We start from the raw sequence: 21,462 nt of genomic DNA, 5'->3' as shown, positions 1-21,462 counted from the left end.
TAACTATAAAGGCTGTGACAAGTTCACAAGTATGCAGCCTTAAGTTTTTATACATTAGTTAAAAAAATAAGCAGTCCGAAGAGGCCATCTTTATCTCTTGTACCATTTTTATTTTATTTTTTTACCATTTCTTATATGTTTGAAAACAAATTAATAATCTGAAAAAAAGATAGTGGTGTAAAAAGGAAAATCCATTTCCACAAACATGACAAAATAGAGTTCCTCTTGTGTAGAAAAACAAAGACACGCATCGTTTACCTTTACAGGCCTTCTGGTAGAGAGTCTGGTCCGACTTGGTGTCAGATGATTGTTCCTAGAGGACGGATGGAGCCGGAGAAATGAGGTGAAGGTGAATATGGACAATCAATGAACGCGTCTGGAGGATATATAGTTATAACCTTCAGAGATTTGCTCTGGTAAATGGAAAAGCGACGAATCATTTTACCACTTTGAGTTGCTGGATGGTTCGGTCTCGGTTGGCAACGTCAGACTGAAGCTGCTTCCTGGCTTTCTCCACGTCAGACAGTTTTTGCCTCAAAAGTTTTTCCTCTTCTCTCATGCCAGAGATCTTCAGGAGAAAAAAACAAAACGATATCATAGAAAAAAGTAACATACGGTATCTGCTATTCATATCGGTGTCCAATTAGTATCCACTGATCCAATGTTTTTGTTCTACTTGCCATTAATTTAACTTTTCTTGATCATTGTTCTTCATTTTTAAGCATGGAAACTGGTGCCTCTAGTCTACAGCATTAATTAAATGCATTTGAAATGTAGTAAAATGCCCATTATTGGCAAATGACTAAAAGACGTTATTCTGGTTTTAAGTAGCGAGGCACAGAAACGTTATAAAAATGATGTGTACCTCCTTCTGGACCTGCTGGATCTGCTTCTTGTAGTCGGCTTGTTTTTCTCGGTGGTCTGAAGCGTCGTCCTCCTTCCTCTGAAGGTCGAGGCTGAGGCTCTTCACTTTGTCAGAGTCCTGCTTGGCGTTTTCTTTTAGTCTGGGAGAGTGAGACAAGATAAACAATGAACTGCGAGCAATTCTTTAAACTAGACAGGACGGTACGTTGTGGTCGAGAACAACTTCATTGCTCTTTCATACAGTTTGATGGAATAAGGCAGCTCTCCCTGGAGCCGCTGTGCTAGTGGAGAGATGACAGGCAGGTAATAAAGAGAAAACGTATTTACAGTGACAGAATAATATAGTTTAGTTCAAAACCACAACAAAAATAATAGAGAGACCGCTCCTCACGGTATATTAGTTTTCTCTGCAACTCACGGGGGATATTCTTTGATGGGGGGATAATAAACAAATCCAGGACAAAATACTGTATTTATAAATCAAAAAGTCTGCTTTCTGATAGGTACATCACATGCAGATATTAAAAAAAACGAGCATTGCAACAGTACATTGCTAATTGAGAAGCAATATTATTTCCTAATCTTGGTCTTTGATATTTTCGACTTTACTGAACATCCTAAAGACGATTTTTATGTATAATATTAAACAGATGAGTAACTAATTACTTGAATGTGGAAACAAAATATATCTTTTTTTTTTACTGTTGTATTAAGACCTAATATTTGATGAGTCTCATCTCCTGATTGTTTCAAAGTATTATTGTCTTTGCAGATACTCTAAAGTAAGTTCTAGGCTATACAACTGTTTTCCTACTTTACTTTCATTCATTACAGTAATATTCTCATCTCTGGGTTGGCCTCAACCGCTAAACCGTATACAAAGTTTGGAAAGATATCAAACTGGAAGCATAATCCAAAATTTGGAAATTGGGGCAGAACTCCCACAGAGCTGGTGGTTGAATGCTGCGCTTAGAAAGAGATGTGTTGCTGCTCGTGTCGGTCTGCTGTTAGCCCAGCGTTACAGCTCTCATCCCTGGCCTAAGTGTTGTGTGGAAGGCTCTTCTATGTCGAACTGGAAAAGTGAATAGAGTTTCAGTATTTTAAAAGAAAAAGTCTTGTGAAAAGACATCTTTCAATGACTATGAATATCTTCTAATCTTTGGAACATGTACTTTCCCACCCCGATATGCAACTGATAGGTTACCGTTTGATCTCCTCTGCTTTCTTCTCCAGCTCGGCGTCCTTCTGAGCAATGGCCTCATGCGCCACAGCCAGCAGCTCCCTGCGCCTTTCCACCTCCCTGCGCCGAGCCTCCTGCACGGCCTGGCTCTCCTGCTCCTCCCGCTGCTCCTGGGCAGCCTGCAGGCTCTTTTGCAGCGATGTCACCTGCGCCTCCTTCGCCAGAAGCTTTTTCTGCAGCTCCGCGGACACGCTCGCCGCCTCCGCTAGCTTCTCCTCTGTCCGTTTGCCGTTTTCTTTTTGCATTTTTTCAAATTCTGAAGAGGCGAGCTGAGCTTCGGTTGCACGTTCCTCCATCTTGGAAACCTTTGACTTCAGAGATGCAATCTCAGTCTGGAGATCAGAGTTCGACTTCTTGAGCTCCTCTTCAGCAGCAGCGCTCGAAGAATTGTTTGAAGCTTTCAACTTAGTTTCTTCTAATTCGACATTGAGCAGCTCTGCCGTTTGCTCCTGCTCACTGAGCTTTAGCCTGAGATCGTCTAAAAGTTTGCCGGAAGTCGCTTTTTGTTCACAGAGTTTGCATTTCAACTCCTCCAACTGCTGTTTTGACATTGCTTCTTGTTCCCGTAGCTTCTCATTGAGCTCCTCTGCCAGCTTCTCTGAGGCCCGAGCTGGTTCTTCAAGTTTTGCTCTCAGCTGTCTTACTTCTTCTTTGGAAGCATTTTCTTGACACTCGAGCTTGACCGCGAGCTCATCCAGTGTTTGCTGTGACGTCTCTTCTTGCTCCTGAAGCTTCTTTCTGAGTTCTTCAACTTGCTGCGTTGAAGCTGCTTCCAGTTGACTCCGCTCCTCTGTGAACTGCTGCAGCTGCTGGTCGGCGATCCGCCGTTTGTGCGCCAACTGTTCTTTCGTCTGTCCGAGCTGGTGCTCCAGTTCCAGCATTCGTCTGTCCTTGCTCTCATTTTTCTCCTTTTCCTCAGCCAGGCTCTTCCTCAGCGCCGACACTTCCTCTCTCAGCTGATCGTGAACACCGTCAGATGATGTTGCCGAAGTCTGCAATTCCTGTTTCAGGCTTTGAACTTCTTGCGTCAGGGTGTGGATCCGGGAAGTTTTCTCCAGGATCTCCTCGGTGTGTTTGTCGAGTCGAGCCTGAGCAGTTTGTAATTGGACTAACACTTGATCGGCTCTCTTTGTCTTGCTGGTCATCTGTGGTAATTTCCAAAAATATCACTTAAGTTAAGTCATCCAGCACTAGGACCATTTAAAACACAAATAACCATTACACCAAGACGAAATGCTAAACAACCTTACGGCAGACAACACTCATAAAGCTGGTGTCAGGTCAGCACTCAAATATCAGATCTCATACATACATTCTAACAATTTAACATGAATAAAATATCTTGAGATAAGTAACATTGTTTTAAAATTCATTGAAAATGAAAAAGTCTACCAAACATCATTCTGTTGCCCACCTGGTGCTCCGAGTCTTCCAGTCTGGCAGTGAGCTCTCTGACTTCTTGTTGAAGTGCGTCACTCTCCTGGTGCCTCGTTTCTCTCTCCTCAACCAGCCGGCTGATTTCATTTCTCTCCACCACCAGAACAGACTGAGCCGCCGCTTTGCAACTCCTCTCTTGGCCGAGAGCAGCGACTACGTCCATTCTGCCTCGCTTCTCCTCTGAATGGGCTGCCATGGCATCCTCCTTGGCTCTCCTTTCCGCTTCAAGGGCTGCCATGGCTTTCTTGTAGCCTTCTCTCTCTTCTTTAAGGGCCGCTCGCGCCTCCTCGTTGCTCTGCTTCAGCTCACCGAGTGTGGCAAGGGCCTCCTCCTTTGCTTTACTCTCTTCCTTTAAGGATGCCAGGGCCTTCTCTCTTTCCATAGTCTGGTACTCAAGAGCAGCGAGGGCATCTTCTCTGCTTCTCTTTTCCTTCTCGAGGGCAGTCAACGCCTCCTGAGTGATAGAAGGAATTATTATTTCCTATTTTAATGTTTAAACGGTATTGAATAAGCTTAACAAGGGAGGGGAGAGTGTCACAGAAATATAGATTTACAAGTCTTGCTATGCATTAAAGCATTTTATTTTATAAAAAAAATACAAGTTGTTATGATTAACATTGTTTTAACTCATTAACTGTAAATTAGATTGGAAACTATAAACCCTATATTATTCTCAAACATTTCCTTTAGTATATCAGTGCTAGAGTTTCATATATTCAAGTTATATTACTTGTGAATGGGGAAGAGATGCAATTTCTTACAAGTCTGCAGCTGCTGATTCCTGTTTTTGCAGATTTCAGATTTCTTGAACACATCTCACTGCAAGTTAAGAACCTCCGTTTATGTTAGCTCATAAGCAGAGCTTTGCTAGGGAGGGACTTCATGCTGTCAGCAGAGGAGCCGGTCACTACACCGACTCAGAGCAGCATGAATGAGAGTAAATCACAATATATTAAGTGTCTGATTAAGTTAGTTGTTCCAAATGTTTTTAATGTTGTTCCACGACTCCTCCAAGCTGTTTGTCTTTGTCAAAGACTTCTGTGTGCGTGTGTGTTTAAGTGTGTGTCATGGCGAATCAGCTGAAAAAAAAAGAGTTTTGATTGACAGCTGATCCGTCGGTGCATCTCTCAATCAGTTGATTTATTTCTGGTAACTGAGCAAAGTTTTACGTTTTACATGTTTACCTATCTGTGAGCTATTTGAGTAAGGCCATGACTGTACATGCACAGCACACCATTATCAGGTAAATGCTATGATCTAGGCCAGTAACAGCCTAGGGGCTAGAAACACAAGCTTGGGAACAGTCCACTGGTTTAACTCCATGAACCTATAAATCTGCGAGTGCACTAAGTGAAACAAAGATTTTTCTCTCCTGCTGTCAAGCTGCCACTGAAAAAGGGATTCGCCCCCCAACTGATTTAGCAGATTGACTCATAAATCAACACCACAAGCTTATGACAAAATTAATTAACGGAGCTGCATAACCATGAAGAGGGGTCCTTTGGAAGTTGATGCATCTTTCTCCAGAAAAGCAAACCTCAAGCGTAATCTTGCAAGAGATAATAATGCCGATTACGCTCAGCTTGCCCTTTACTAAACACTGGTTCTACTAAGAATGATCAGGATACTGATGACAGGGCATGGAGCACCTCCTACTAGTTCTTCCCCTGTGTGCTCCTTTTCCCGGGGTTCTTACATGCAGCCGATTTTCCTCCTTGAGAAGCGAGGAGGGGAGAAGCTCTCCCGCCTTCTGCAGGTCTTTCACTTGTTTCTCCAGTCGGGAAATCTCTGATGACTTCCCCTGGAGCTGAGAGAGAAGCCTCATTTTCTCTTTATCCTCTAATCCACTGGCTTCATCTAGGAAATAACAAAAAAATAAATTAAAATATATAAAGCAGGATGTGCAAAGTAGGCCAGACTCTGATATCTAACGATTTTGGAAAAAAAGACATGCTAAAGAAATCATTGTTGCACTGTTAAATGGATGGCTACTAATACTTATCAGGCTTTTTCATCAGGCTCATCTACTATTCAGGGGTGGAAAAAGGTGTCAAAGACGTGAACCGAAAATAAATAAATGGTCCATGTCTCTGGCAAACGCACCAATTAATGCAAACAAAAGCATCAAATAAAACATTACCAAAAACATGATGAGCCGAGTGATGAAGTCCTGTTGTTCTCCTTACTGAACAAAAAACACGCAAACACTTTCCCAAAGGCAACCGGTCTAAATAGGCTATTAAACTGAAAAGCATCTCCTGTGCTATCAAATTGAAAATACCGAAGCGCAGAAGAGGAGTGTGCATTAGGAGGGGTTCCACTTAGGTGACTTCGACCTTATCTATATGCCAACATAAATGGCAATTACTTCACGTGCATGGGTGAACCGCTCCTTAAATGTTTGCTGGGTCTAAGAGAAGACACCCATTAAAGCTAACGCCTGGAATATTTAAAATGATCAGTCCTCCAGACACCCCTAAACTGCGAGTGAAAGCAGCAGAGCTACAAAGCGTCCTCTGCTACCTCCCTTTCACACAGATTAAGACATTGAGGGATTCATATGCATTGTTACCATTATGTTTGTGAGGTATCTGCCGTTGCAGCTGGTGCTCACTCAGCTCCAACATCTTCCTCTCCAGCTCCTCTCCAGCATTTCTCCAATCTTCCTGAGCCCCTCCGACTGAGCCCAGACATGTCTGAGCAGCCGCAGCGGCGGCGTGGGAATCCAGAGATGTGTCCTGAGGCAGGTAAGAAGCAACGGAAAAAACAGTACGGGAGAATTGTGAGCAAATTCCTACAATCATAACATCCAGGTGTGGTGACAGTTCCATCACACCTGTCAAGACTAGCCTGGAGCCAGATACTTAAACAAATACTACAACTTGCTGATGTCAAAAACAGACAAAATAACTTTCCTGCCTTTATATGGAATGTTAGGAACCTTGAAATGAACTTTGCTCCGACAACAAAGAAAGTCGTCTCAACCAAAATCCTTATTATTTTATATTTTATCGAGAACTGAATGTATGAAGTGGGAGCGTTGCGTAACAATCTTGTCACTAAGACAAAACATATGATAGGCATCAAATACAGCATCCACATAATTACAAGGAGAGGTGATTGTGTTACCATGGATTGTGCGCTTTGACTGTGTTCAGGGGTGGCCATTTTGTTCATGAGTTTCTTGAAGATCTCAAACCTCCTTTCTGCTCGCTCCTCTAAGATTTCGCTCTCCCTCGCCAGGCGGTCACTGAAACAAAAACGCACACATTTGTATGACTTAATTGCCGTACCAAAAAAAATCTGGTAACAGTGTGTGTAAAAGAATCTCACTTATAGTCCTTCTGCATCTCGGAGAAGATCTCTGAGAACTCTTTGCTGATTTCCTCTCTGAGTCGCGCCTCCATGAGCACACTCTCTGCTCGCTCCTTCTTCAGCTGAACCTGCAGCTGTTTCAACAGTGACAACTGCTTCTGAGGAGCGGGACACAGGATAGTATCAAACAACAATAAAGATGTTTTACATTGAAAAATAAATGTTCTTATGAGCAAGACTACTGAATATTTTAAGTATCAAGGACCAATATCTATAAACAGGACAAGTGTTTTTCCTATTTGTAGTCCGAATCGCTTTCGAGCAGGCTTTGGTTGAATGCAGATTACCAATCTGTTTGGAGAGCAAAGGCAAAACCAGAAACGCATTCTCGGGACCTATCAGACATTGTCTGTTGATGGTTTCGCTCGAAATGGTTTAGATTAGAATTTTGTGGAAGGGACTGACCTGGTGCGTCCCTTCCCCGATGTTAATTGTATCGTCACTTTCATCTGCGTCTTCTTCATTGCCCGTCTGATCCATTGTGCTCTCCATCTGGCTCATTTCTTCCTCATAATCATCATCCTCCTGGACAAAAAATTATATACGCATAATGTTGACAAACTATTTCATGTGATGACCCAAGTGAAGTGAAAATATTGCATCAACTGTATTTAAGTAAATCAAGAGCCTTGTGATGTGACCCAGCCTCCACCTCACCTGCACATCTTCCAGGCTAGAATCCCAGCCAATCAGAGAGCTCCTCCTGCTGCTCCGCAGAGCCTTTCTCTCAGCATTGTTGATGATGAAGGATATATCACTGGCGGACCTCTGGGGCATGGTGATGGGAGCGGGCCTGGTGGACAGAACAACAACCTGGAAACAGACAGGAAATGACAAGAAAAAACACCAAAAGATGATAAAAATGATTAAATACAACATCAAATAAACAAGTATACACTCTCAGGGAGTAAAGCACAATAAGAGAGAAAATGAAAATGCACCTTTTGTGCCACAGCAGAGAATTTGAGGACGTTGAGAGTCTCATCGTACATGGAGGCGCACTGGTTGATATTGACGATCATACAGGCTTTACCTCGACCACGGAAGAAGCCCTGCAGGTAGTGGGTCAGCTTGCTTTCCCTGAAGGGAACATGCTGAAGCAGCCTGTGGGAGGGAACAGCTTCGTTGGCATTGACATACAGGATGTGCATTCTGACCACTTTGTGCTGCTACACTTTTGAAACTGAATTTACTCATAAATTGTGGAGAATTTCTGAATCAATGTTTGGCCAGTGGGGGGGTAGAAGAAGAAGAAAAACAAGAAGCCGCCACATATTGCGAGCTCATTCAAATTGTTACGACAAACGTGTTTCAGTTATTTATACAATATGTAATTTAATCATTCTATTGACATTGGGTTTGTGCCCACTTGAAGCATGCAAGTTAAATATTAATTCACTCTGTTTAGCACTGGTTTGGTCCCCACTAAATCCACTACTAGAAAAATATTTGTCTCTTTAGCTGTTTGACATCGAATTTGTGTGACCGGCCGCAAACTTTGTCCATCTGATGTAGGTTGTATAAAGTAGGGTTTATCTTTTTATCTATAATAGAAAAGAGCAATAATACGACCACAGTAAACAAAAACAGCGTGCTATATAGAAGCAGGATAAAGAAAATACATTAAAAAAAAAGTTTCAGAGTTGGGTGCCCAGCACTTTAGATGGGCCCTTTCATATTCCTTAAAGCCTATTGATTGATTATCAAATGGAGAGGAGAGAAAGACAAACTGGTGGAAAAACTTGGAAATACTTTCTGTAAAGTCATCAAACTGCTAAAAAACAATCTCACTTGGCCTGCTGATTGTGTCGTAGTCCGTTGATGCATTTTCCCAGGATGAGCAGCGAAGTGTTGATGTTTCCGGCTTCTTTGAGGCGCTCTCCTTTATTTTGGGTCTTAGCGCATCGCTCCGAGCCAGCCAAGTCACACAAACACAACCTGAGGGCAAACACATTGATCCACACAAAGGACGGGATAACTCTTAAACAAAAAGCAGATGCTGTACATCCATGTTTTCACACACATTTTTCACAATGCTGCCTTGCTACACACCTAAAGCCATGTTTACATGTGCCATGTCTAAACTGTCACTCACTCGCTGACTGTGTGGACCCTCGGAGTCCCAATATCTTCAATCCTCAAAATGCGAATGGAGAAAATACTGTGACTGCAGAAAGAAAGCAAAAGATAGAGCATGCAATTCAGTAACGTTGTATAAAGATGGAATAAACAGGATCCTAAAAGAGAAATTACCGGAAAGGAAATAAGTACAAAAACAAAGAAATAAAATGCTTCAGAGAAAGAACTTTGAGCCGAGTATCTGTAAATGCTGCTGGCTGGCATTCTCACCTCCTACTGGAGAGCTGGTTGAGTCGGGTGGAGGAGAAACTCTGGTTCTTCTTGCCTAGCTTCATCACCCTGTAAGCCTCTTCTGCACTATTTACCTGAATCCATCGGAGATCTAATTACAAATGGAATAAAATAAAATATTCATATTAAACCGAGAACAAAAAAGAGAAGTGTGACCTATTTGTCCTTTTTTCTGTTTTTTTTACATGGGACAGTCGGAAGAATTAAAGAATTCCAAAATCGTTTCTACCTATTAGTTTGAGCAACGCGGCATTAATTTATTAATGTGCTCATTTCTCAACGTTTTATGGGCAAGGTCTTAAATTACTGTATTTTAAGAAAATGTGGAGAGTTCATTCTGCCAAAGAAAGCAAAATACACCAACTCATCAATACAGCGCCAGGATAAATTTCACTAAACTTAAACAAGAGCTGCAGTCTCTGTCACTCAGCATTAAAGTACATTTGGTGTGACAAAAAGAAAAGTAAATGGATTGTTCTATAGAAAATAAAATTTGTGGCAAAAAAAAAGAAAATCAAAAAACTTTGATGGGAACAAATCCATCTACCAGAAGACTGCCAATTTGTATCAATTTTGCCACAAATCTATGCTTAAATTGTCTTCATGTAAAACCCTTCAGACCTCTGACAAAGGCATTGCCCTTGACGTCCTGTGACAGGCGCAGGATGGTCCTCCTTGGCGCCCCGCTAGGTATGACATCAAGGAGGTCGTGGATGTTCTCATTGTAGATTTCACAGAAAGAAACCCAAACAGAGAACTTAGTGTGGGCTTCCACTTGCAGGCTGATTTTGTCCTCTGCTGCTATGGTCGTGTCGAGCATGGAGGAACCTGCAACAAAGGCAAACGCTAAAAATCATTGACCTGTAGTAACACGCTCCACAGCTCTTGCAGAGACAGTAGTCAGCTTGCCATTCCTGTCCTCAAGCTAAGCAGTGTATTTTGAAAATAAAATCAAAGCCTGGCATACCCGTCAATCAGAATTTATACAAAATATCAGACAAACAACCAATAATAAATTCAAAGAAAAATCCAAATCTTGCCTTCAAAGAGGGTCTTGTTGGACGACAGGCTGCTCTTCTCACTCTAAAAGATGAAGTTATAGATTAAAACGTTAAAAATGCATTAAAGACGCTATTAATGAAAACAAGTGAAAAAATAAAAAATACCAGTCAAAGAAAAAGCTCTTGAGCTGCTTTTTGAAGGAATTTTAAGACATTTGCTTTTATTTAACAAGTTTAAAAAGAAAGGAGGACCAACAACGTACAACCCTCTAAATGACATGAGGTATATGCATTACATAGAAATATGTAGACGGCTATCTGACCATTTACGAGGTCCTACCACAAACCCCACTGCACAAGGGAGTATGCCGGAGGGCTGTCTGCCAGAAAGGATTTTTTTAAAGTAACAATTCAATACTGGTAATTAATTAATTAATTAATTAATTAATTAATTAATTAATTAATTAATAACACAGATAAGCCGTATGGCTCACTGGCTGGAAGTGACTGGGATCATTCTTTTACGTTTAAGGTGAAATCCGGCGTCACTTAAACATTGCTTTCCTAACTTTGGAAAATCTGTAAAATAGTAAATCAGTGCACCAGAAACTTGCTAAAAAAATCTTTAATTTAAATGAATAGGGGTTTACGCTGGTGTAGACATTGATTGAGGACTGGAGCGGCCGCTCTGCTAACTCTATATCAAGCTTTGGACAGACGGGTTACCTGTTTAAATTGACTCAAGAAGTTTCTCTTGAATGTCACTTCCTCAGCCTGCTGGTCTCTGGAGAGCTTCGTGAACTCTCGGCAGCGTTGAGGTTTGATGCTCATCCCTGTGAAAACATGTTCCTCAATGCTGCTGAAAATGGCATTTAGAGACCTGGGCAGGATACCAGCATTAGCATCTGGACCTGGAGTGACAAGAGTAGATAATTAGATTAGTAAGGTACTTGTAGGGATGCAAGATATAAAATCAGCCCTTATAAATTAGCGACAGATAATGGGTCATTTATGTTGCTATGCATTATTACAATAATGACATTTCATGCAATAAATTATTGGCTAATAATATGAGCCAACTTTCTTTCATTGACTTACCAAGTGCAGCATCTAGACACTACATAGTAGGTGGTAGTGTGCACCTTTAAAATTAGTTTGCTAGATTTGGTTAGGTCAGAGGTTTAGAATATAAAATCATGCATCTTTGCTGACAAAAGCTGAGCTTTTTATGCACTCAGGGGGAAGCGCAAATGAAATAGCATGCACCAAATATCTTTACTTAAATAATCAGTTTTAGCAAAGACAAAGCAGAATTTCAGAGTTCACTCACTTATTTACAAAATACAGTATCAGCCGGAGTCTCCTGACAGCTTGCTGAGCTAACGTTTGTGCAATAAATAGACCAAACAAAGCATAATCTACAATAACAAAGAGGAACCCACCCAAGAACGTGAAGGTCTTTCCGGCGTTGGTGACTCCATAAGTAAATACCAGAGAGTTCCCCCCATCAAGAACATCTTTCACTAAATCCTTGACTGTGCCTTGAAAGAGCTCTCTCTGCATTGTCTCAGGACCATACACCTAAAAAGGAGGGTAATGAATAAGTACTTAATAAAAAAGCAATGAAACACTACCTTTATATGAGGATTTATCAACCTTTTTTTGCCTGTGGCCCTGTTTTTCTCGAAAATGAATATCGATCGACCAAAATGTATTGTTTACAAGCGACGATATATCAAAAACAAATTCCATCAAAATAAAATTAGCAAATGTTATTACACACCAATAAAGTTAACTTCAAGGTAACACCAACCTGAGAGAACTGAAAGCGCTGTCCAGTCTGTGGAAGTGCTTTGTCAGCGCTAAGTCTCGCCGAGAAAGACAAACTGGGAGGCTTAAGCAGAATTGTGTCAGGGTGCTCTATAGTAACACAGCCCTGTTAAAAACAAAATAGGAAGGCAAACAGAAGTTAAAAATATAGTAAATGTAACATTTTAACTGAAAAGCAATGCCTGTTTTAAGGGGGAGCTTAAAGTCATTATTGTCTGAGTAAATATCATGAACAGAGTTTTGATAAAACCAAGCACTACCAAGGACACTGGCATTTGTTTCTGAGTATCCTTCATTTTTACCTGTGACTCTCCATTACTGCTCTCTGCTGAGCTAAAAGGTCGGATACGGAGGTAGACCTGAAGGTGCTCTTTCTCCTCAATCCTGGAAAGCTGCACAACACATCGGTATTTAATCAAAAACAGCATGAGGAAAGTAAAAGATACATTTGAAGCACATTTTTCTAACTCTTCTTTGATGGCTGTAATGATTTATCTTGTTCATACAGGGCATTTTAAGATCATTTCATAATGCACTTCAAATCGAAGTGATGGGGGGACATAACCCACAGTCCTCGTTCTGAGCAAAAATAGATATTTAGTATGAAATATGTATGAGACTATGGGTAAAACATATCTCTAAATTCTCAGATTATAGTGATAGCATCATTGTGAATAACCCTGACATGTCCAGGTTTACCTGTGGGTCTGGCAAAATGCTGAATTCTGATGAGAGGTCTCTCTTCAAATCATCGACCTCTACCTGGACTCGTACTTCAGCATCGTTTTTCAGGCATGATTCCATCATCCTGCAACAAATAAACAATGACGTTAAAGTAAGCAAAACATGCCAAGCGATTCCATGCTAGCTTACTTTAAAACGTTGCCTGACCCCATGACAAAATTTAAAAAAAAGACTGTAAAAATAAGTTAGTTCACGTCTTTCAAAAGTCTGGCACTTCAGAGTTGTTTTATCTAGTTAGCCAGCTAGCGTTAGCTAAGGCAAACTGTTGGTTCGCAGCGAGACCAGTGTGCGACATCAACGCGTCAGGGTATCGCAAGGTGGTATCGGTACCGACTGACCTCCACCCAAATGCTCATTACGGTGACACTTTTTTAACGTTGTATGTGTCTGACAGTTTATAAACGTTTTGAACGTTTCTTTACACAAGTTGTAATCGTTACAGACGGTGTTCACCGACGCAGTAAACCGCTAAATCTTAGCAGTTTAGTTGCAACACCGCACCTGTCAACTGGTAACGTTGATTGTAAGATAGTTTAAAATGTCCGTTTATTTTTCTGAAAAGAAAGTAAACGACAACGCCACAACTGGAAAATTACTCAAAAACACGTACCTGACAGTTGGTTATATGTGGGACATTGGTTGAGAATAAAATTATAGTCTTTTGTGTGCTAGCTTAGCTAACTAAAAACAACAACACAACCGCGGTCTAAGTTTGAAACGGACCAATCGGATTGAAGCAGAGACTGCGCATGCGTCCTTTCGTTGTTCTTCTTCTTTTTATTATGGCGGTTGCCAAACAACGTTAATGCGAATCACCGCCACCAACTGGTCAGGAGTGTGAATCAGCGAACAACTATTACAAACTTCCATCGAAATAAAAATGTAACTGAATGAAGTATTGTAACCAATGTGTGTGTTCCCATCTTTGCATATTGTTGTAGCTGTTTTTGAATAGTATAGAAGCCTGGTTGTATGTAAGTATAATGGCATACAAACTTATTTTAGACTGCATTTTTTTGTCTACGACAAAACATACCGCCTCTTGAAAATGTCTTATATACCATCAAGTATTTTATACTTCAGACCATGGCTAATATCATAATATTCTACTTTCTTTGCATTAGTTAAAGTGTGATGTGTATTATTTCAGATTGCATTAAGTGTCTGTCTGCCACATTCGTTTTCTGTAATGCATAGACGTTACCGTTAAGTATGTATAGCAGTATAGCAGAATATCAAATGTAATACAACATTCAATTCAGTTCAGTTTATTTTATACAGCCCAAAATCACAAATACAAAATTCTTCATATCATGAGTAGTATGGTACAGTATGGTATGCAATAAAAAAACAACATACTTAATCACAATTGTATGTTATATAAAGATATATCAAATGTATCAAGTATATAAATACAGTAAAAAAAATAGGCGAGTGATGAGTCGACGGTCTCCACTGTAGTTCTATAGTCTGATGACAATGGGCACAAAGGGCCGCCTAATGATCCGGTGGCTAAATGAGTTAGACAGCATGAAGAGCTAAAAGCAATATTTAATTAATGTATTTCTAAAATAGTTACTCAGAAGAGTATAAATGCTGATGTGGACAAAATTAATGCATGTTTTGCCATTTGTGCCATTGTCATCAAATTTGAAAAACTAAAAATATAAACTTTTTCATATTTATTTAAAAAAAAATAACAATGCCTTCTCAATATCTTCGCTACATCAACTCATATATATCACAAGCAATTGTCCAGGTCTTTGTTCCAGTCTCCTCACAGGATAAGCCTTTATATCATTCATGAAAAACCCAAATACACAACTTGAATATTGAAAAACTCTAAAATAAACCAGGTTGCATGTTGATAATAACACGTATTATTACACTGAAGTAGTACACAGAAAACAGTTAACATGTGGTGGTAATCATTGGCTTCAATTTATCTCTGTGAGATTCTTTTTCATCAATCGTCTCCTTCTCATTGAATCTCTTGCCGCCAGCCGAATCCTGAGCTTTCACTTTGAACACATCCCACTTCTCCGGGAGCAACCCTCTGTCGAAAAGCACGGAAGCCAGGTAGGAGAACAACAAGTTGGCAGCGATGGCAGACAGCATGGCGATGGTCCTCACCGGGGAGTACTGAACATGAATGCCATCCTCGAGAGTGCATCCTGGGAAGTGTATAACTGGCGCTAACCCGAGCGACGGCTCTCCACTGAGCATTCTTAACACCAACCCGGTCAGCCAGCCCATCACGGCCCCGTAGAAGTTGGACATGTTGAAGAAGAGGACGCAGACGAGCTGAGAGAAGATCAAGATGTAGGACACTTCAGCACTAAGGAACACCAACAAAATGATGCTATTTTTAATGTTGGTGAGTGATGCGCCGATCAAGCCTGTCACAACCACAGTCCCACGGATCACCCACTGGATTTCACTCTGTGACGCCTGAATGAAAAGGAAAGGAAAAGTTATACACACACACACACACACACACACAGACAGACAGACAGACAGACAGACATATAAGTATTGTGGATTGTTTTACTGTTTTCTGCCACTCGCAAATTCTATCAAATCTTTGAAAAGGAGTATGACAGTTTTGACTCTCCTTTTTTTTTATATAATGAAGCAATTTAAGACACAATCGAGTTGATCTCACCTGAGGCCTCAGGATGGTCTTGTAGATGTTACAGGTGAAAATGGAGGCTATGGAGATCAAAGCAGAGTCGGCTGAGGACATAACAGCAGCAGACATGGCTGCGGTTCCAATGATAGAGACGAAGGCCGGGGTGAGGTGGTGCAGGGCGATAGGCAGGATCATAGCTCCCTCCCCTTGTTCCAACGGAGACGGAGAACCATAAGAAGTGAGGTTCCAGTCTGGCATTTAGACAGATGTGATAAACAAAGAGAGAATGAAAAGCACATTTACATTTAAATACAGGTTGTATTCTGTAAGTATATATATATATATATATATATATATATATATATATATATATATATATATATATATATACATATATATATATATATATATATATATATATATATATGTGTGTGTGTGTGTGTGTGTGTGTGTGTGTGTGTGTGTGTGTTTCCAGTCTCGCTCCCTATTCCAATAATCTCTGCAAGTTAATGAGGCAGATTTATAAAGCCGCGGAATTTGCACAGATTGGTGGCTCAAATTTGAAAATGTTCTGTTATTTGTGTAGATCTGCAATTTTGGTTGGGGTGAATCTGCACCTAATCCTTTCTTTCCATGAACTTTGTCTATAATTGTGCATTCCAAATGAAGCTCTGGACAGTGTTCAGTGAGGGAGACTTTACCTGTTCATGCTCAGGCCTGTGGTTTATTGCTTATACATTCTTCCACACAGTTCACACAGACGCACTGCTATGCTATCATAGTTTGGGGCTGTCAATCAAGACTTGTCACCTCCCACAACTCCCATATCATCTGTTATACCAAATACTGCATGTTTTTTCCATGCGTTAGTCTCTCCTGATTTAAATGACTTCCTCTTCTGTCTCCGCACACAGTTTCTAGTTCCAGCTATCTTGGGGAACTCAAATGTCTCAGCAAATAAAACATGTCCATATCAAATTCTTATATAAGTGAGTATTAATATTTTGTCTCAAACATCTCATCTGATTTAATCTACACATGAATTGATTGTTAGCGATACTTACCCAAACATTGAGAAGCACAAAATTCTTCTTGGGGATTTGGTTACATGCAGTCACTAACGCACACACAATGTACTTTTACTTTAGTTATCATCTTTGCATGTCAATACAAATGCTTGTCTTTAGAAGCGCGTGTTACCTGTGGATACAGCCACTGCCCCGATCAGTATAGGAGGGATTCCAAATAGCAAGATAGTGAAAGCCGCAACAAAGCAAGTGGTCCTAGCCGCCGATGTGGAAGAAGCAGACAAGATCCTCTGATGGAAAGCTTGGCTTCCCAGGCCTCCCAGGCCCTTGGAAGTAAAATAGTCATATTAGTTGTTACTAAAAGTTGAGATAGCCAAGATCACGTCACATTTAGGTATTTTAATCCATTAGATAACAATTGAACTGAATGATCGTCATGGATCAGCGCTGGTAATCTTCTAGGGTCCTTCACATGGTGACTAAAGTCTGGTAACACAACGAAAATTATTGTAATGAGTAACAAATGTGGATTTCTTAGGACTCCCAATGGATCAATCTAGCGCTGCGTCAGGTTCCCTGAACTTTCACACGTGTTGATTTGGGCTACTAACTTTTTGAAGTTTTCATGACAAACGTATAAAAACTGTATGCCAACATTAAACAAGTCCATAAATATTGCCATTTATATGTAACCAGCTGCAACATTATATGAAGGCTGATCTTTTAACACTGGAGTCCTGAGTTTGCTCATCTTCTTGAGCTCACCAGATACAAGAAGCTATCGATAGAGGTCCAAGCAAACTTTCTATCCGGCATACGAATCCAGGGCGCCTGAAAGCTTTTGTTCAGGGCCGTCTGAGTGATATCCACAGAGGAGGGGTTCATCAGGACAAACGGTACGCAGATGCACTGCAAAGACAAAGAACACATAACAGCAAGTGCAGTCAAAACACCTTTTAAGGAGCTTTCAGTACCAGTCATTTCAATGGGAAATAAGACAAGGTAAGCTAATGAAAATACGTTTCAATAAGATAATTATTCCTTCTTTAGACAAACAAAAGTGTTTAATATGGATGTAAGTACAGCTGCATTCCAATGCAATACCGTACAACAAGTCTAGAAAAGATCTTTGGGAAGCTCATAATGCAACAATACATATTTTTTGAGGACAGAGTTGGTCTACAGTAGGTGTTTTATTGGAATATCAGCATCATTAAAAAAAACAATACAAATCAACCAAGTAGATCCCCACAAACTGCAGGATCATTTATTAACTGCCCAACTGATGTATCAGATTTCTGCAGTAATGATTGATTTGTCGCGGGTTGTTCCAAACGCACGCCAAGAGACTTTACGTTTTGAAACGTATAGCATGAAAGAATAGCACCCTTACCATGGTGATGAAAATGAGGAGGACCTGTATGATGTCCGTGTATGCCACGGAGTAAAGACCGCCCAGCAGTGTGTAGACAATCACCACAGCAGCGGAGATCCAGATGCTCACAGAGTAAGGCAAATCCAAAATGACATTCATGGTGGCACCTGTAACGCACACATGCGCCTGCTGTTGGGACTTGATAATATATAATGTGACATGCCGAGCCCTGACCCACATAATAATCAGCATGTTTTTAACCCTCCGGGCCGTGAGGTCCTTTTCTCATTTTACATCATTTCTTAAATCCATGGGTTAAAGGCACTTGCATATGTGATGTATACCCATGTGTTACCGAGCAGAGCAATCCCTGCTCGCTATATAACGAGGCACCGTTGTCATAAGGCAAAAGTGTGAAGAGAAAATATGATCCTAAAGCTGAAACATTGAATCGCGATATTGGAAATGCTTGTTATCTCTTGTGAAAACTGTGTGAGCCCGGACTACGGATAATATTATGAACCCAGACACCATGGAGTTTTAATTTAAGTATATTAGAGTATAAAAGGATTAGAGAGACACAGCGCACCGAACATAGGGTTTGTTTATGGCAAGAACACACGTCCGAACATGTCCTCCCATTCGCCCCCCTAGTGGCTCTCATATTTAAATTGGGTAAGGTTGGAGCCTCTACACCCACCTTAAAAAAATCAATATCAGTTTCGGGGTACGCTCGGATAAAACTTATCTATACTGTTTTTGTTCATGCCGTCTTGTGGCTTTAAAGATTGCATAGATACAGAGCTGTCTGACGAAAATATTTTTTTTGTGCCTGTCCACAGCTGTATATTGCTTTTGTGTTGTAATCCTACACTGACACCAACCGCCATCTACAGTAGAAAACACTCGAAGTGTTTCAACTATTTCCTACAACTCCACTTCAAAACATTTGGACTACCCCTTTAAATGTAGCTCAGGCTTTTCATGACTACCGGTCTCTTGCAACACTAGTTTCAGACTCATACCTTTCTTGGACTTAACTGTGATTCAATGTGCACCTTATTTAGCTAATCTGGACTCTGTAAAATAGAAACTATAAGGAAGTTGTCAGTATAGTTTGTACGTACCTAAGCTGATTAGTGTTCCAGCCAACCACAAAACATCGCTTAAAAGTGCACCCAGTGACTGAACGGCTGTGAATGCTTTTCCATACTTGATCTGGAACGCGTCCAACATAGTCACATATTTGTTGTCTCTCATCGGCTTGATGAACACAAAACCACCTGAGCAATAAAACAGATGGATAGATTTAGCATGACACATACATTCAAAACAGCAAAAGACACACACGGACTAACTAGTCTCCACATGCAGTGTTTCGTCTGCATACTCCATATGAACATCTGATCTTTTGACACACACGTGTGATTATAAGCCTTGCATTCACACCTGCTTTCGAGAAGAGGCAGATCAGGCAGACCTCATCAAACATGCTCTCAAATCTCAAGTTTGTGGGACTCTTTAGCAAGGCACAGTGTGACAGACAGCAGGAGGTGGCCCAAGGTTACTTTCAGTGTTGCTAACTAGGCTAGCCTTCCTAACAGGGAAAATGAAGCTAACTCCGCTATCCCCGTTTGTCAAATAACCCTGGTTCTGACACATCATAGCTTTCCTTTAAAATGTCGCTGCAATGCTGGATTAATTACTCGACTAATTTATGAGTCGAGTAATTAATCCAGAGAAGGATATGTGGGCTTGAAAGTGCAGAGGAACAAGAAAGCCAGAAAACGTTTTCAGTGTGTGACGACCCTCCCACTCTGCAGTCGGGTTCCTGATGGCAAACACGATCAAACTTCTCTCGATTGTAATTCTTTAATACTTACCCAAAATAAATGAAGAAGATACAGCTGTTAACAAGACCACCGCTGACACGAGTCCCATGGAGGGGGTGTATATCATCTCAGTTAAGCCCATGATCATGCAGCCTCCAATCCACGTGGCTATGGACAAGCACAGACAAACACAGAAATAAGTCAGAGAGAAAAGTATTTGCAGACATACGTCAATTGAAAATTGCAATATGTGTTTGCAAATCAGTCGTAAATAAGCTCCTGGCTGTTTGCTGCCAATTACTAGTCTCTATTGTTTGTCTGGGGCACTTTTATTTTGATTTTATGCTATATGATTTAACTCAAAATGCATAGCTTATAGAAGAAAGACAGTTTGTATCTCTATTCATACACATTCATTAACGACAAAAGAGATGCACATTGCTGAGCATAAGAACTAACGATTAAAAGAGCCGGCCAAGTTTAGCTAGCTTTCATCTTTCAAATCTTTTACACATATATTTTGACAATATGCATCTGTAAATTAGCTCAGGAAAGTGGTTGAGAAGGATGTAACGACTTTTTAGTGAAAAGAATTGACACAGTCTGCAATTTGCTGGCAAGTAAATCCTGTTGTGCCGCCTGCTCTATCCGTTCAATCACTTTGGCAGCAGCAGCTTCCTCGATGTAATGCGTCACCTGTCATTGTGAAGATCCCCACCACCTTTTTTATGCTTCGGTTTCCCAGCAGCGCCATCTCAATTTTATCGGCCCCACTTTTGGTCTCCTCCTTCTTGGACTTGATGGAAGCCCAGATGCCGACTCCAAGAACCAGCAGGTAGAAGAGCAGCATGGCAATCACTCCGGGAATGTTGACAGCCATGCTGGACCTGAAGACTGGGGAAAACTGTTTGACAGGGGAAATTGAAGTTGAACAAAAATACTACATTTTCCCTCAAAATGTCACAACAGTAGAAAACTCCTTTCTGCTTCTTCAAAGTAGGGATTTTAAAATGAGATTGTAGGTGGAAATGAATGTGATCAAAGTCAGATTTTCTTTTGAAAGAGCTCTTCAATTATTGTGGGAACATGTCAACCCCATAAAGGAAAGGATTTTGACAATTGGCTGAGAAGATATTTAACACTTGCACCCATAGTATCCTGTTATTATAGTAATAAACAGCATGTGAACTGCTACTGCTTTTGTGAATCCTCCAAAAATCTGCCAAATCTTTCCAAGTGTCAACTTGCTTCACTTTGTGAATTTTCCTGGCTGATGACCACAATGATCATGGCTGTGTGATCGTTCACTTAAATTGTTGATAATAATTCACACGCACCTCTTAAGCGTCCAACCCTTAATGCACAACTTTAAGCCTAGATTAAGTGGGTGAGTTATATACAAATTCCCCTTTGCACAGTTGCCATGAACAAGGATATTAGTTATAGAAACCTTTTATGTAATAGGCCACTAATGTGTTTATAACTGCTGTAAAGTTGAGCATTTTAAAATAGGAATCCGAAGGATTGAAACACCATTTTTTTTCACGAGACAGTTTCTAGTTTCATTTTTTAAAACGTGTGTGTCGGCGTCATGTATCTAATTTCATCAGTTTAATCATCCAATCAACCACTTTTAGATTAAACTCTATTGTTATTCAAATCCAGCCTCGAATTGAATTGCAATTGCACTACAACCTTTCTTCAGATCCGACTTCAGATACTTTGCTTGACGTA

At 40.6% G+C, this 21,462-nt stretch overlaps 2 protein-coding genes across 3 annotated transcripts in view; both read right to left on the bottom strand.

Moving 5' to 3' along the window:
- The window catches only part of kif20ba (kinesin family member 20Ba), a 40,531-nt gene extending 26,933 nt beyond the window's left edge, over positions 1 to 13,598 (bottom strand). For both annotated transcript variants that reach the window (XM_068568276.1, XM_068568277.1), the window contains exons 1-23: positions 13,472 to 13,598; positions 12,817 to 12,925; positions 12,420 to 12,509; positions 12,101 to 12,223; positions 11,730 to 11,868; positions 11,014 to 11,198; positions 10,327 to 10,369; positions 9,908 to 10,114; positions 9,266 to 9,377; positions 9,012 to 9,083; positions 8,708 to 8,854; positions 7,858 to 8,020; positions 7,574 to 7,729; positions 7,322 to 7,441; positions 6,875 to 7,014; positions 6,671 to 6,791; positions 6,114 to 6,279; positions 5,238 to 5,398; positions 3,519 to 3,995; positions 2,069 to 3,249; positions 866 to 1,004; positions 446 to 568; positions 259 to 313 (exon numbers count right to left, since the gene is read on the bottom strand). In XM_068568276.1, the coding sequence (XP_068424377.1) occupies positions 259 to 313; positions 446 to 568; positions 866 to 1,004; positions 2,069 to 3,249; positions 3,519 to 3,995; positions 5,238 to 5,398; positions 6,114 to 6,279; positions 6,671 to 6,791; positions 6,875 to 7,014; positions 7,322 to 7,441; positions 7,574 to 7,729; positions 7,858 to 8,020; positions 8,708 to 8,854; positions 9,012 to 9,083; positions 9,266 to 9,377; positions 9,908 to 10,114; positions 10,327 to 10,369; positions 11,014 to 11,198; positions 11,730 to 11,868; positions 12,101 to 12,223; positions 12,420 to 12,509; positions 12,817 to 12,924 (4,228 nt within the window). In that variant the 5' untranslated portion in view covers position 12,925; positions 13,472 to 13,598. The remainder of the gene's footprint in view (positions 1 to 258; positions 314 to 445; positions 569 to 865; positions 1,005 to 2,068; positions 3,250 to 3,518; positions 3,996 to 5,237; positions 5,399 to 6,113; positions 6,280 to 6,670; positions 6,792 to 6,874; positions 7,015 to 7,321; positions 7,442 to 7,573; positions 7,730 to 7,857; positions 8,021 to 8,707; positions 8,855 to 9,011; positions 9,084 to 9,265; positions 9,378 to 9,907; positions 10,115 to 10,326; positions 10,370 to 11,013; positions 11,199 to 11,729; positions 11,869 to 12,100; positions 12,224 to 12,419; positions 12,510 to 12,816; positions 12,926 to 13,471) is intronic.
- Positions 13,599 to 14,772: 1,174 nt separating this feature from the next.
- Positions 14,773 to 20,608, bottom strand: LOC137779777 (high-affinity choline transporter 1-like). Its single transcript, XM_068567962.1, has 8 exons — positions 20,425 to 20,608; positions 19,780 to 19,896; positions 19,024 to 19,179; positions 17,915 to 18,063; positions 17,287 to 17,430; positions 16,694 to 16,847; positions 15,527 to 15,744; positions 14,773 to 15,312 (listed from the first exon to the last, which is right to left on the bottom strand). Exons 1-8 carry the CDS (start codon positions 20,606 to 20,608, stop codon positions 14,773 to 14,775), a joined length of 1,662 nt encoding a protein of 553 aa, XP_068424063.1.
- Positions 20,609 to 21,462: the final 854 nt, after the last annotated feature.

The sequence above is a fragment of the Clinocottus analis genome, unplaced genomic scaffold, assembly GCF_023055335.1.
Source record: "Clinocottus analis isolate CAN_PGR_092001 unplaced genomic scaffold, fCliAna1.0.p SCAF_8, whole genome shotgun sequence".
Classification (NCBI taxonomy): domain Eukaryota; kingdom Metazoa; phylum Chordata; class Actinopteri; order Perciformes; family Cottidae; genus Clinocottus; species Clinocottus analis.
The sequence above is the reverse complement of the archived record's forward strand: the minus strand, read 5'-3'. Positions and strand labels throughout refer to the sequence as shown.

Bases quoted from the DNA above. Each gene is read 5' to 3' on its own strand.
- LOC137779777 (XM_068567962.1), bottom strand. From the start codon at position 20,608: ATGGCTGTCAACATTCCCGGAGTGATTGCCATGCTGCTCTTCTACCTG. The intron at 19,897-20,424 runs GTGACGCATTAC...GCTTGTCCATAG, and splicing joins GGGGATCTTCACAATGACAG to CCACGTGGATTGGAGGCTGC. The intron at 16,848-17,286 runs GTGAGCTCAAGA...TTTACTTCCAAG, and splicing joins TCGATAGCTTCTTGTATCTG to GGCCTGGGAGGCCTGGGAAG.